The 14502-nt window shown below is 56.0% G+C and overlaps 1 protein-coding gene across 11 annotated transcripts in view; it reads left to right on the forward strand.

Moving 5' to 3' along the window:
• TCF3 (transcription factor 3) overlaps positions 1-10593 on the forward strand; it is an 85486-nt gene extending 74893 nt beyond the window's left edge. For 4 of the 11 annotated variants that reach the window (XM_039387568.1, XM_039387573.1, XM_039387570.1 and 1 more), the window contains exons 18-20: positions 2209-2435; positions 3145-3289; positions 4246-10593. In XM_039387568.1, the coding sequence (XP_039243502.1) occupies positions 2209-2435; positions 3145-3287 (370 nt within the window). In that variant the 3' untranslated portion in view covers positions 3288-3289; positions 4246-10593. The remainder of the gene's footprint in view (positions 1-2208; positions 2436-3144; positions 3290-4245) is intronic. The other 7 variants (XM_039387566.1, XM_039387569.1, XM_039387567.1 and 4 more) reach the window with 2 other exon arrangements.
• Positions 10594-14502: the final 3909 nt, after the last annotated feature.

The raw sequence follows: 14502 nt of genomic DNA on the forward strand, positions 1-14502 counted from the left end.
TGCCTGGCTGTGCTCCTCTCTGCTGGCCTTGCTGTGCCTTGATGTTGGAGTCCTTTGTGCCTCTCTTCAGTTTGTAATTTTTTGCCTTTCATAACATGTATATTTTTTCCTGTCTCTTTTTTAATTTCCCCTTCCTTTTGATTTTTTTTTTTTCCATTTTATTTCGAGTTTTTATTTTTTGGTTCTGTTCTTTCCGATCTCCTACAGACAGTCCCCAGCCGTGACCTCTCGGTGGTCCCACTCTACCTTGTACTTGCTGCTCACGGATCCCAGGCAGGACCGAGGGGGGCAGGGCTTAGGCAGAGTTGGCACCGTGTTCACTTTGGTCTCCCACGCTTGTCCCTTTTTAAACCCTTCCTGGAGGCAGCCAGGGAAGTGGCTGAGCCCTCAGCACTGTTAGTGCAGGCAGCCTGTGTCCCCTCTCTGTGGGTTTCCAGGAGAGAATCCCACTCTCACACCCCATGGAAATGGGGCTGCCAGGACCCTCCTGCTGCCACAGTAGCTATGGGGCAGGAAGGGAAAGGAGGAGATTGAGGGGTTTTAGGGAGGTCGGTGACCCCTTGGATCGGGGCACAAGGCAGCCAGAGCTGCCTTATAACTCCCTGTGCTGGGGGCAGGGAGATGGCTCCGTCCTGCCCAGGAGTGACATCCAAGCTGTGACATCCCAGGAGAGCCACCAGCCAGGACCCATGGCCACCAGCCTGAGCTGGGAGGAGCGAGCTGGGGTCCTGCTGTGGGGTGGCTCGGAGGCCCCATCCCCCTGCCCATCCTGGGTGTGTGGAGAGACGGTGGCAGTGCCAGCTGGGGCAGCGAGGAGGGGACAAGGACAGGAAGGAGGCAGCAAGGAGAGGCTGCAGGCAGGGACAGTGGGCAGCCCTCTGTCCCACACAAACCATTGCCTGGGGAGCACTTGCTCCCCCTTCCTGTGTCCATACACGGCTCAGAGGCCCTCCAGGAAGGCTCTGCTTCTGCGGCCCCTCTTCACTGAAGGCTTATCCCCACATGGCTCCCCTGGAAGGCCACAGTCTGTCCCAGTGCCAGGGCTCACCCAAGGACCCTCCTCAGATAGGTGTCTTCCTGCAGGAAATTTTGCTCTGGGGGAGAAGGTCGTCTGTGAATAAATTGGGGTTTTGGAGGGGTCGGGCTGCGGGCAAGGCCGTGGTTCAAGGTGCTGCCAGGATGACTCTGCCTGCCCCCTGTCCTGGCCTGTTTCGGGCGTCCATGGGGTGCTGTCGGCAGCAGAGGCTCTCCCAGAGCTTCTGAGTGTGCTTGGAAAAGAAAATCACCCCCTTCTGGTGGGATCCAGTGTCTGCATCTGATCTGATCCTCAGCAGCAGCCCAGGCACTTGGCTCCTGCCCCTGGTGCTGCCCCCAGCCCCTAAGAGGATGCCAGGCCAGGCTGCTCCTGCTGCTGTGGCACCACTGCCACAAACGCCTTCACTGGGAGGTGCAGGTGGAGTTTTGGAAGGAAATCTTACAAAGAGGGATTTGCTTTCAGCCAAAAAGTCTTTTTTTGGGGTTCAGACCTGATGTTTTTGGCTGAGACCTGTCCCCCAGACTTGGAGTTTTCAGCCGAAAACAAAAACAGGGAGGCAAAATTTTGCAGAGGAGAGAAGGTGTCGCTGTCGATGCCGCGTCACTGCCCCTGCAGCAGCACCCTCCAGCCCTGTGGGCATCCTCCAGCCCTGTGGGCATCCTCCAGCCCCAAAGGTATCCTCCAGCCCCGTGGGCACCCTCCAGCCCCATGGGCACCCTCCAGCCCTGTGGGCACCCTCCAGCCCCGTGGGCATCCTCCAGCCCCATGGGCACCCTCCAGCCCTGTGGGCATCCTCCAGCCCTGTGGGCATCCTCCAGCCCCATGGGCACCCTCCAGCCCTGTGGGCATCCTCCAGCCCCAAAGGTATCCTCCAGCCCTGTGGGCACCCTCCAGCCCCGTGGGCACCCTCCAGCCCCATGGGCACCCTCCAGCCCCAAGGACACCCTCCAGCCCTGTGGGCACCCAGCCTCATGCTGGCAGCACCTTCACCTGGCTCGCAGAGGTGACACAGCCCAGGCCACTCCTGGAAGGACCCAGAGGAATTGGCTTTTGCAAAGTGAGGCTGTTTGGGCCGTTTCCAGTGGACACCAGGAGCACTCCCAGCACGGCAACATATAACTCACCCCCTTGGTACCACCCCCTGACTAACCCCTGTGGTGCTGTGAACCCAGCAGTACAGACGAGGCCTTGTCACTGGAGGACAAAGATCTGAGGGACCGGGAGAGGAGAATGGCCAATAACGCCAGGGAGAGGGTGCGTGTGCGGGACATTAACGAGGCCTTTAAGGAACTGGGACGAATGTGTCAGATGCACTTAAAAACGGACAAAGCACAGACCAAACTGATCATCCTACAGCAAGCGGTGCAGGTCATTCTGGGCCTGGAGCAGCAAGTACGAGGTATGGTACCAGCTGGCAGGGGCACTCCGGGGCCTGTCTCTCCCCCCTGTCTCTGCATGTTCGTGCATCTCTGTCCTGACTCCTGCTTTCGGTGCGAGGTGTGTGTTTGCAGTGCCAGCAGCACCCCTGGGGGCTGGCCGAGCTCTCCCTGGCCCCAGCCCAGGATGGATTTGAGGCTGCTCTCTCCCTCTCCCCTCCTGCCTAATGGGAATTTGGCACCTGGATCCCATTAAGCAGCTTTGGAAAACAGTCCTCAACTCCAAGAGCTGGTTGAGGCACGTGGGGGTTCCTGAAACAGGCACATGGGGAGGCCCTGGCACAGGTTGCCCAGAGCAGCTGTGGCTGCCCCATCCCTGGAAGTGTCCAAGGCCAGGTTGCACAGGGCTTGGAGCAACCTGGGCTAGTGGAAGGTGTCCCTGCCCATGGAACTGGATGATCTTTAAGGTCCCTTCCAACCTAAACCATTCCGGGATTCTATGTTTAAATTGGTGTGGGAGTCCAGCCAGACCTGGGGTTCTGCTCGAACAGGGGTCCAGCCAAATTCCTGCAGGCACAGCAGGGAGCAGCTGCACGGGGCTTGTCCCCCCACGTGGTGCCTTGGGGCTGCTCTGGGGGCTCTGTCCTCGCTCTCCCCCCTGGATGCTGCTGCTGCCCTGTGTGATGCTGTTGCCCACACTGAGGCTGCTCCCCCTCCCTGTTCCTGGCACAGAGCGCAACCTGAACCCTAAAGCAGCCTGCTTGAAGCGTCGGGAAGAGGAGAAAGTGTCCGGAGTGGTAGGAGACCCCCAGATGACACTTTCAGCTTCACATCCTGGTCTAGGAGACGGTCACAACCCTGTTGGACACATGTAAAGGTACCGTTTTTCCCCCGTGATGCCACACCCCGACCCCGTGCCGACACGCATTGCTCTGCTGTGGCTGCTCAGCCCCATTCCCTCAGCACCAGCCAAGGTCCTGCTTCATTTACCTGAAATCAGGGACTTGCACGTGTCCAAGGCACTGGCACAGGTTGCCCAGAGAGGCTGGGGACACTCCATCCCTGAAAGTGTTCAAGGCCAGGTTGGATGGGACGTGGAGCAACCTGGGCTAGTGGAAGGTGTCCCTGTCCATGGCAGGGGATTGGAAGGAGATGAGCTTTAAAGTCCCTTCCAACCCAAACCGTTCCATAATTCTTTGGGCATGTCATGTGCCCTGTGGACACCCAAAGCCTCTGGCCCACAGGAGTTGCAGCCCCATGGCTGGGATGGGGGGTTTCTGTGCTCTCCCCCCCCGAGTGAGCTCATCTCTGCTCTGCATCTCCCAGACCTGCTCCAGTTGGCCACTGGAAACCAGCAACTCCTTTTCCTTGCGGCTCTACGGGAGGGAACGGGCAGGTTCCAGAAATTCCAGGAGAGTCAGAGAAGGTGAAAAATCCTTCACTGGAACTGTAGCAGGCACAGGCTCTGAGGGTCCGTCCCCATTTTTAGGGGGACCCCGTGCTTGGCCAGGAGCAGCCGAGCCTGTTTATCCCAGTGGTGCAGAGATGGTGGGGGGGGTTGAGCAGATCCAGGAGGGGTGGGTCAGGAGCTGATCCCACCAGGGGTGCATGGAGGGGCCACAGTCCCTTGGTGTCCCCTGTCCCAGTGGGTGCCTGGGGGTGGCCTGAGCCAAACAAAGGCAAAGCTCATGTTCCAGCTCTGCTGCAGCCCCGTGGGCTGATTCCTGCAGGGACAGGCTGCAGCAGCAGCCTCGGGGCCCCCTGCAAGGAGCACAGGTTTATTCTCATTTGGATTTCCATCACTTCAGACTCTTTTTTTTTATTTTATTTTAGTTGTAGGTCTCCCTGTTCCTCTGGATACAGAGATCTGTAGGAAGAAAGCCCTCGGTGTGACCTGCAACCTTCTTGAACCATGGACTGTAGTACTGCTCATACTGACACACGCAGACGGATCCTGGTGTGACGTAAGGGGTGGAAAAAAACACTTTTTGTCAAAAACAGAACGAAAACAAAAAAATTGCCTTAAGTATAAAGTGCAGAACAGTCAATACATATCACTCAGTTAGGAGGGGGTGGCGTGTTCTCTTGGCTTGTTCACAAGCAGCCAGCAGCAAAATTGTGCCTAAGCTTGATATTTCTTTTTTAAAAAAAAAGAACATTAGTTATGAGATTTTTTATGTAGAACAAATAGCAATGCCTTTTGGTTTTTTTTAGCTTCTTTTGCATATGTTTTGTAAGCGACGAAAGAATTTTTTTTTGTATAAAAACATGTCTTGTACCCTCCGCTTTTCTGCTGCTGTTTCTATAGTTAACGTTGCATCTTTAGGATCAACCAGAATATTAAAATTGTATTAAGAGAGACTGGATATAAAGAGAGGAATTCTCAGATTCGGCTCGGAAAGCCACTAAAAGCGAATGTAGCCACAGCAAGGGGATGTTCTTCCTTGCCTGGCTTGTACCTTCCATGATAAAAAAACAAACAAACTCATGTGCTGAATTCACCATCTCTTTGCTTCGGCCACTTCTGATTTGGGAAAAGGAAGTTAAGCAGCAAAGCAAGTGGCAGGAGTGCCCCTGCTCCTCCCGGGAGGCGACCGAGGTGCTCTGCAAGGTTTGCTTTGTTCCCGGAGATCTGCTGTGGGAGAGGAGGTGCCCCACGGCTGTCCCGGAGCTGCTGGGAGGGAGCAGGGGTGGAAGAGATCCAGGGACTGGGGCACTTCCAGGCAAAGCGGAGCAGGAACACGGATGCATGAGGAAAGCCCGAGGTGGAGGGAAGCGCCCCTTCCCCACACGCCAGAGCTGTTGGAGGCACTTCCAGGAGCAGCGCTGAACAAAGACCAAGTGAACAAAGCTGGAGCACTGGGAAGAGGTGGAGGCAGCAGCGGGATGTGGGGCCAGGCAGCCCCGTATCTGGGGCAGGAAGGGAGCAGTGACCTGGCTCACTCCAGCCCTGGGCAAGCCACGACCAGCAGCAGGATCCCTTCTCCCTGCACTGGAGTCACCACCATTGGAAGTGGAAAACGCTGCAGGCTCGGGGAGAGGAGCTTCACACTCCACTGTCACCTCCTGTCACATCTCCAGGGCATCCTTGGAGGCAAACTGAGCTCGGCATGGGCTTCCCGTGGGGATGTGAGTGGTAACTTCACCTGCCTGTGGGCTCCTCTCTCCGTGCTGGGAAGGAGGGAAGCGGGAGCACCCGCCCTGCACGACGTGCTCCAGCAGCCAAGCTGGGCCAGCCATCCCTCACTCCCAAGGATTCCCAGTGTTGCTCCAGCCGCTCCAGAGTGCTCAGCAGGAGGAAGATCCCTGGCAGCCCCACTGGGTGCCCCGGAGGTGTGGAGCAAACGAAGAGGTGCTGGGCAGTGCTGAGCTGCAGCAGCCGTTCTGGAGATGGCCACGGAAAAACATCCACCGGGAATTTACTCGTTTCTTCCCTCTCCTTCCCCTTCTGAAACATTTTGTGCCTGGTTCTTCCCAGCTCTGCAGGCGGATGGGGCAGTTCCCCAGGGAGTGTGACATCTGGAATGCTCTTGGACTGGGGCCACAGCTGCCCAGATGTGCCTGGCAGAGCCCAGTCAGACAGGACAGTGCACGGGACACGGGTGCTGGCTGGGGGGGGACGTGGGGACAATGAGGATGGTTGGACCCCCCCTCTCCCCCACAGGGTCCATCTCTCCCCTCTGCTGCTCCAGCCTTTGCTCCTGGGGAAGCTGTGCTGCTTTGGGAAAGGGAAGGACTGGCAAACAGGATTGGGTCCCGGGCTTTGGCATAACCTCCTGGTGCTCCTCTGTGCTCGTGGCTGCACTTTGTGCTCTGGCAAACCCTGCTGGAAGTGCTTATCTCCCTCCTCACCTGGGCACTGTGGCCTCAGCTCCTGCAGCATCTCTGAGAGGAGCCAGTCCAAGTGCCAGGGCAGCATTGGGACTGTCCCTGCTGCCCCTGGCACTGCCTTGGGGCTCCACAGCATCCAACCTTAGCTCTGAAGCTTTTGGGTGCTCCTGGCTTTCCCCAGCTTGCTGCTCCCACCATTCCTTCTGTGTGGGGAGACCTGAGACCACAGCAGCCCCCAGCTGTGTCCCCAGGAAAGCCAGGAAAAGTCAGCAGTTCCAGCAGCCCAGGCTCTTCTTGCCTGTGTCAACAGACACATTTCAGCCTAATTAGCTTGCCAGGTTTATGACACTTCACTCCTTTGGGTTCTTCTGGCTGCTGAAGCACAGGGCAGTGAGATGGATGAGGTTTCCCTCCATGTGTGACACTCCTTGACTCCCGTTCATGCTCTGGGGTACAAATCTGGGGGCTCAGCACCTGCTTTTTGCAGCTGTGAGAGGTGGCTTCATCCCGTGGAGAATTCCTGCTCCATGGGTGGGACAGTGATGGGGCTGCAGGGCTTTCACTGCTCAGGGTTTTCAGCTGGCTCAGTGCCCCTGCCCCAGGAGTGGAAGGGATGGAGCAGTGTCCCAGGACTGGGAGGGATGGAACAGTGTCCCAGATCTGGCAAGCCTGAAACCCTACAAAAAAATTTAAAGTGCTTCCCAAACCCTTTGATTTTGCCACAAGAAATGAAGGTGGCAGTCACGGTCAACTGGATTAAAGAGACTAGTCAGGAAAAATCCAGGAACTCAACAAAATTGGAAATTTGAGAAGATTTATGAGTTATTCAAAATTTTGCTGAACTTCTTCATCCTCTCCAAGTCCTGCAGGCCAGGGGGGATTCCTGATGAGCCAGAGCCTTTCCCACCATCCCCAAACTCCCAGGCATTGCAACAGAGATGGGGCTTTTCAGCTGCATTTCAGTGGTTGAGATGCTGTTTTCTTGACAGCAAATCCAGGCAACTTCCTTCCTTGGCAAGGCCTGGATGAAGATCCTTGAGCATAAACCCTCGGAGCCAGGGTTTGGAGGAGATCTTGGTTCCTCCAGCTCAAAAGCACAATGTGGGGGTGGCACTGCTGTGCCATCTCAATGGCACAGCTTTGTGTGCCAGCCCAGTGTGGCCTCGGTGGCATCTCTGCTTTCCAGGTGCTCACGGAGCAGTTGGGAGGTGCAGCAAGGAAAAATTCCTTTGGCTTCCCAGTGTGTTTGGTTCGGTGTGAATGTGGTGCCTGTAACCTGCCAGGGAAAGTGGCTTTTCTGAAAACGAGCACTATCAGGTGCAGTCCCCAAAATACCACCCTGAACTGTCACCCTGTAGCAGTGAAACTCTTTTCTTTAGGTGTCATGGTCACTGAGGGACAGGTCAGGGCTGTGCTGGCATTCCACTTGGGATCTTACAGATCCCCAAACCTGCTTCTCTGCCTGCCTTCATGTCCCCCACACCCGTGGTGCTGCCAAGAGAGGTGTCCCAGGTGGGTGACAGACTGCAGGGTGCCATTTATTCAGTTTTCTGCTTCCTCTCCTTGCATGCACAAGTGCTGCTAGGCCATGTGCCCGTCCTTGTCGGGGGCCACAGAGCCCCCCCAAAGCTTCCATCGTCAGATAGGGAATCAAGGGGCTGCCTTCCCCTCTGTGCAGCTTCTAGTTTCTCTTTTCCCAGGCTGCATCCCAGTCAAGCAGCAGAACTGGGTTCCCATCTGCCTTGGGACACTCCTTGTGTGGCAGGGACAGTCCTGGAGTGCAGTCCCGGGGTCCCCAGCCCCGGGGGTCTGCTCTGTTCCCCCCCCCAGCCAGCCCCCTGCCTCCCTACATGAGCTGTTCATGCCACGGTGCTGAGGAGTGTCTGGAATCCAGTTTATTAACAGGAAGATTGCAGATTTTTGTTCTTTCTCCCTTTCACCTGCTTTTGCCCCAGAGCAAAGGAGCTGCAGCCTCCCCGAGCCTTCACCTCCCTGGGCTCATGCTGGGGCAGTGGTGTCAGCCTGCCTGCTCCTGCTGCTGCTGCTGCTGCTCACAGCCCAGGGAGCAGAATTCCAGCTGTTTGCAGCCACCTCCCTGCCACGACCCCCCAGTCAGACCAACTCATAGCAACTGCAGTTCCAGGGTCAGTGCAGAACCTGCTCTCGAAGGTCCTTTGTGTCCCCCCAGTGTCCCCACTGAAGCCAGCAGAACCTTTGGGCCCTAGGCCCTCACGGAGTGATTCCTCACATCCTCCCCTCAGCAGGTTGGGGGGCCTTGAGAAACAAGAGGCTTTGGAACCCCCAAGCCCTGCACCCCCTGAGCTTTGCTGCCCTTCCTGCAGCGCTGGCTAACCCAGAGCAAGCCATGGCCACTGGACTCCCCCGTTCCTGCCCAACACCAGCAATAGCAAGGCCTGTTTTCTGTCCCCCAAGCTTGCACAAGGTCTTTGCCCTGTTAAATCCTATGCAACCCCCTCTCCTCTCACCAGGACTCTCCAGATCCCAGCCCAGCCCATTCTCTCTGCTCTTCTCCCATGACTGCTGAATTCTCCCTCCCTGCTGCTCTCAGAGTCCAGCTTCATTTCTAGCAGCTCCAAGAGCATTCCAAGTCCTGTGCCCTGGAGCTGGGAGGGGGCAGATGAGGGCTGAGACAGCAGGAACACCTCTTCCAAGTCATTCTGTGGGAGCTGAGCACTGAATTGGAGGGGGCAAGGCCTGGTGCTGGGGCCCCTCCACACCTCCTTCACCCTCCCGTGCCTTCTGCTCACTCCATCCTTCATCCCCCGTGCCCTGAAGGGAGAAGTTGAGTCCCACCGTGTTGCTGCCCAGACTGTTCTCTTAGCACCTGAACCTCAGGCTTGGCTTGGCCGCTCTCCCTTCAGCCCCCCAAGCCTGAAGGAGTGTTTCCCTGTCTCCCCTGCTCCTCAGTCTCTCCAGCCAGCACCTCTGAGCTGTTTCCCTTAGCAGTGGGGCATCAGCTGGGGTGGAGGCAGGAGGATTCGGGAGGTCAGTCCCATGGCATGGCTGCCTCTCCCTGCCTTTGGGGCAGGTGGGGGGGATCTGGTGCTCTGTACTTGGATTTTCAGGGCAATTCAGCCCTTCCTGGGAGCCAGCACTGCCATGCCTTGGCCTGCAGGACTCCCACAGGAGGCTGGGCTCCGGTTAGGAGGGTGGTGCAGGCTCCAGGTGTTCTGCCAAACCTTTTGTGCCCATCCTGCAGCCTAGCCCAGGAGGCAGTCCTGCCATGGCTCTCCATGCTGGCATTACTGTTCCCCTGGTTTTGTCCATCTCCTGCTCCCTGGGGCTCTCAGTTCCCACCCTGGCCCAGCCAAGCACCTGCCATGATGGAGGGCAAACAGTTTGACGCTCACCCTGGTACATCTCGGCTCAGCTGTGGCACCAGCACAGGAGAGCAAAGGGGTTTTTTGCTTCCAAACGGGATGTTCTGGTACCAAGAGCATCCCCATGCCCTGCACCCCTGGGCTGTGCTTAGGGGAGCCGTGGTGCTCCTCGAGGCAGCAAGCTGGGACACCACAGGTGTGCCATCCATGTCTTCCCAAATCACTTGAACCCACCAGCTGTGGAGCAAACCTTGTAACGTGGGGCCTCTTGGGCAGGGAAGGAGCCAGGGGAAGCCTTGCACCAGCCGTGGTTACTGTGCCAGGAGAGGGGAGAGGGGAAAGAGGCACCTGGAGAGGCAGGACAGGGATGATCCCAACCCCCTGCTGGGGAATGACCCATCGGGTGTGGAGGGTTCCAGCTCTTGGGAATGACCTGTTGGGTGTGGAGGGCTCCAGCTGGGGAAACAAAGCATTCCTGGGATGCTCTTTCTCTATATTTTTGTAGGATGGGGGGTGGGAGAGCAGATGGGAGATGCCTGCGGAAGTTGTTTATTTTTAACCCTGGTTGGTTTTGGTTTTTGGCCTTTAAAAAAAAAAAAAAATGGTCCTTGCTTTTGATGTTTATGCTGCCTACCTGTAAATCCAGATGTACTTAAGTGGCTGAAATCCTTGTTCTTAAATCAGATACACATTATAGTTTTGAACTATATATATAGTAAATATATATATATATATGCCTAACCCAGCAAAAAAAAAAAAAATAAAGTATTTGGGGGTGGGAAATGCGTTGCTCTTTGAAATGAATCACAATTGGGGGATGAAATTGTGTTTCTGAGTGCCTCAAGATATGAATTGTTTTCATTTTTTTAAATAATTTTATACAAGTGTCAAAACAGCTGGCTGGATTATTTGGAATTTTTAAATAATCCTAACTTTTTTAAAGTAGATTTTGAGAACTGTCCTGTATATAACAGTAATGTAGCAATAAATGTGACATTTTATAACAATATTACTTTTTTTTTCCCCATGTCTGTCTTTCAGGTGTTGTATTCCTAGGAATGAAAAGTTGGAATAAAGGTTTTACCTTGTATTAAAAAAAAAAAAAAAATAGAAAGAAAACACCAGACAGGTTTTCAGACATTTGCTCTGGGCACAGGTCCTGCCCCCTGCATCAGCTCTGGCACAGCTGGAATGGTTTGGGTTAGAAGAGACCTTAAAGTCCATCTTGTTCCAACCCCCTGCCATGGGGGGGACACCTTCCATTAGACACATGCACTGGGAATGTGGCCCCTGGGAGGGTTTCCAGCACCTTCCATCCCTGTGGGATCTGAGCACCGTCCCCAGCACCATAGAAAGGCTTTGGAGGTGCTGGGCCCTCCCTGGTGCAGCACAGCCTGTCCCGTGGCTCTGCTGTGCTCAGTGGGCTCAGCCCTGTCCTGGAGAGAGAGAACCCCGTGAAAGTGGGTACACACAGGGTGCACTTTGGAAATGGGGTCAAATGCCCCCAGTCCGTCCCGGGAGTTTAGCACAGGCTGGTGGTGGTGATTCAGGGAATCACAGAATCATTCAGTCCTTTTAAATCATCAAGTCCATCCATGAACCCAGCACCATGTTCACCACTAACCCAGGCCCCCGAGTGCCACATCCACGCATTGTTTGGGCACTTCCAGGGATGGTGACTCCACCACCGCCCCGGGCTTGACAACCCTTTCCATGAAGAATTTTTTCCTAATATCCAGCCTAAACCTCTGTACAGCTGGAGGCTGTTCCCTCTTGTCCTGTCACTTGTTACCTGGGAGCAGAGCCCGACCCCCACCCAGCTCCACTCTCCTGTCAGGGAGCCGGAGAGAGCAACAGTAGTTGCAGAGAACGTGGCAGAAGGTTTAACAGGGCTCAAACCCTGCAAGATGGGATGCATCCAGTACTGGGAGACGGACCAGCCTCACAGGTTCTCACTCTCCCACCCCCATCCGAGGGGTGGGGTCTCTGTCCCTCTGTGCCAAGGGCCCAGCCCCGGCCCCTCACACCCTCACTGTGCTGCCCTGCCCAGCCGGGCTCCACCCGCCCTCAGCCTCCAGCTCCTCCGAGCAGCTCCCTGAGGTGTTGCCCCCCCACTCAGCAGGAATTTCCCCAGCCCCTCATGGCTCGCACCCTTGTGGGTTCAGTGGCTGAGGGAGCCCTCCACTGCCAGCTTGACTTTGGGAGAAACAGAGATGGGGCAGCTGCACCCAGGAGCACTGAGCCCTGCAGACCCTCTCCGAGACCCCCGGTTCCAATGGGGAGGTGCTGCCTGGAAGCAGGGTGGGAAGGAGGATGAGAGCTGCTGGAATTGCTGCTGGACACAGGACACCATTCCTGTGGGTTTGCACAGGGAAGCCCAGGAAGCATCTGCAGCCCTGAGGCTTTGGCAGTGCATCCACAGGCCTCAGGCAGACAAGCACTTCAAGCTCTAATATCCTTCAGGATTTTCATAGAATCCCAAAATGGTTTGAGTTGGAAGGAACCTTAAAATTGATCTCATTCCACCTCCTGCCATGGGCAGGAACACCTTCCACTAGACCAGGTTGCTCCAAGGCCTGTCCAACCTGGCCTTGGACACTTCCAGGGCTGGGGCAGCCTTTTCCAGGGTTCTTCCTGCAGGTTCACAAGAGGCCGAGCAGGCTCAGAGCAGAGCCCGGGGAACATTATGGAATTGCTGGTGAATTTAGGACCCTCTGCTGAAAAATCTGGCTGGTAAATCCCTCTCCTGTAGGGAGAGGCTGAGCAGCCGTGACAGGAGGGTTTGTGGAGGCACTGACAGGCACTGGGGAAACCTCTCTGGGAAGGGGACACTACCCTTCAGCACAGAGGGTGAGAAGCAGTCCCAGCTCACTGCGGGGACAGTGCCCCCGCTCAGGGTTTGTGTCCCCTCTCTGATGTGGGGACAGCCCGTCACCTCAGGGCTGGTGTCCCCCCTTCACCATGGGGACATCCTGTTGTTATGACCCACCCCAGAAGGTGAGGGTAACCCAGGTTCTTGCTGATAGATCCCTTGGTGTGGATTAGAGTGAAATGACACTGAATGATCAGTGTTTGTAAAGATATATATATGTGTGGTTTGTTTTAGAACAATTTCGTTTCAAAGAAAAACAGGTATGTAGCCGTTTTGGTTGTTATAATCTATGGTAATACAGCAATATTAAAGCATAAAAATAACACTTAAGAAAATGTATAAGGGAGAGAAAGAGAAAAAAAGAATGAGAAAGGGGTGGTCTTGATCTGTTGAGGGTGGGAGAAGTCCACAAAACTCAAAGATTTCATGAGTTATACGAGTTCCCACTCAGGCTCAGGTGGGAACACCTTGTCCCTCTCCTGGGGCGGGGACTTTTAAAATGGATGATGTAATACTGGATCATGGGACACTTCATGAGCCTTTGACACCTTCTAAGATATTACAGCTGCCTATTATGTCAGAACCAATCATGACCCTCTACGGTCCATCATCTGAGATGAATAGCTCAAGGTAGGTGTGAATGTCTTCGATGCTCCCTGGAGGGGTTTACACAGCAGAGTCATCAGGTAAGGGAGGACACTGGCAGATAAGAAGGACTACCCCACTTCCGCAGGATTTGCCTCTAATTAGCCTCTTCCCGTATCTGGAAATCCAGTTTGTAGCTTCAGGGATGGAGGCCCTTCTGCACCTGGGGTAGCTGGACAATAGCATACGTCAAGGTCCTTTTGCAGTTCAAATTAGGAGACATATTCAGGGAAGGGGGGGCTTTGCTGGGTAAGCAGCTGTTTCTTTGCAGTTTGCTACAGTGGACAAAAGTCTTTTGGTGATCTTAACAATGTTTAAGCCATTAACCATTTCAGTCTCTGTCACCTGTCCCCTCGGGGCTCGTGTGCCCTCTCCTACGTCAGGACAGCCTGTCCCCTCGGGCTGCTGTCCCCTCTCCAGCATGGGGGACAGCCCATCATCCCCTCAAGGCTCGTGTCAGGGCTTGTGTTCCTGCTCATGTCCCCTCTCCAGTGTGGGGAAAGCCCATCTCCTCAAGGGCTCATGTCCCTTAAGGGCTCATGTCCCCACTCCAGCGTGGGGAGAGCCCAACCCCTCAGGGCTCATGTGTCCTCAGGGTTCGTGTCCCCACTCCAGTGTTGGGACAACCCAACCCCTCAGGGCTCACGTCTCCTCAGGGTTTGTGTCCCCACTCCAGCATGGGCAGAGCCCATCATTTGCTCCAGGCTCATGTCCCCTCAGGGCTCTTGTCAGGGCTGCTGTCCCTTCTCTGGTGCAAGGACAGTCTGTCTCCTCAGGGTTTGTGTCCCCTCAGGACTTGTGTCGGGGCTCTCCAGCACGGGGACACCCATTACCCCTCAGGGCTCCTGTTAGGGCTGGTGTCCCCTCAGGGTTCGTGTCCCCTCAGTCCTCTCTGGTGTGGGAACAACCCACCCACTCTGGGCTTGTGTCCGCACTCCAGCGTGGGGACAGCCTGTCCCCTCAGGGTTCATGTCAGGGCTCATGTCCCCTCAGGGTTCATGTCCGGGCTCTTGTCCCCTCAGTCCTTGTGTCCCCTCAGGGCTCGTGTCCCTTCAGGGCTCGTGTCAGGGCTGGCGTCCCTTCTCCGCTGCGAGGACAGTCCGTCCCCTCACCCCTCACGCTTTGTGTCGCCTCAGGACTTGTGTCGGGGCTCTTGTCCCCACTAGCCCCTCAGGTTTGTGTTAGGGCTGGTGTCCGCTCAGCCCTCGTGTCCCCGCTGTCCCCGTGTCCCCTCGGCCCTCGTGTCCCCTCGGCGCCATGTCCCCTCCCCACAGGAGATGGGGTCGCAGCCCCACACACCCCCGACTGCCGCTGTCCGCAGCTGTTCCTTCGCCAGCCCCGCTCCGTGAGCTCCGGAGCCGCCTCCTCCCGCCGCGCGTGCTCGGAGCGGCACCGCCGCCA

This window comes from Pipra filicauda, unplaced genomic scaffold (assembly GCF_003945595.2).
Source record: "Pipra filicauda isolate LSUMZ 115617 unplaced genomic scaffold, ASM394559v2 scaffold577_size276649_pilon, whole genome shotgun sequence".
Taxonomy (NCBI): domain Eukaryota; kingdom Metazoa; phylum Chordata; class Aves; order Passeriformes; family Pipridae; genus Pipra; species Pipra filicauda.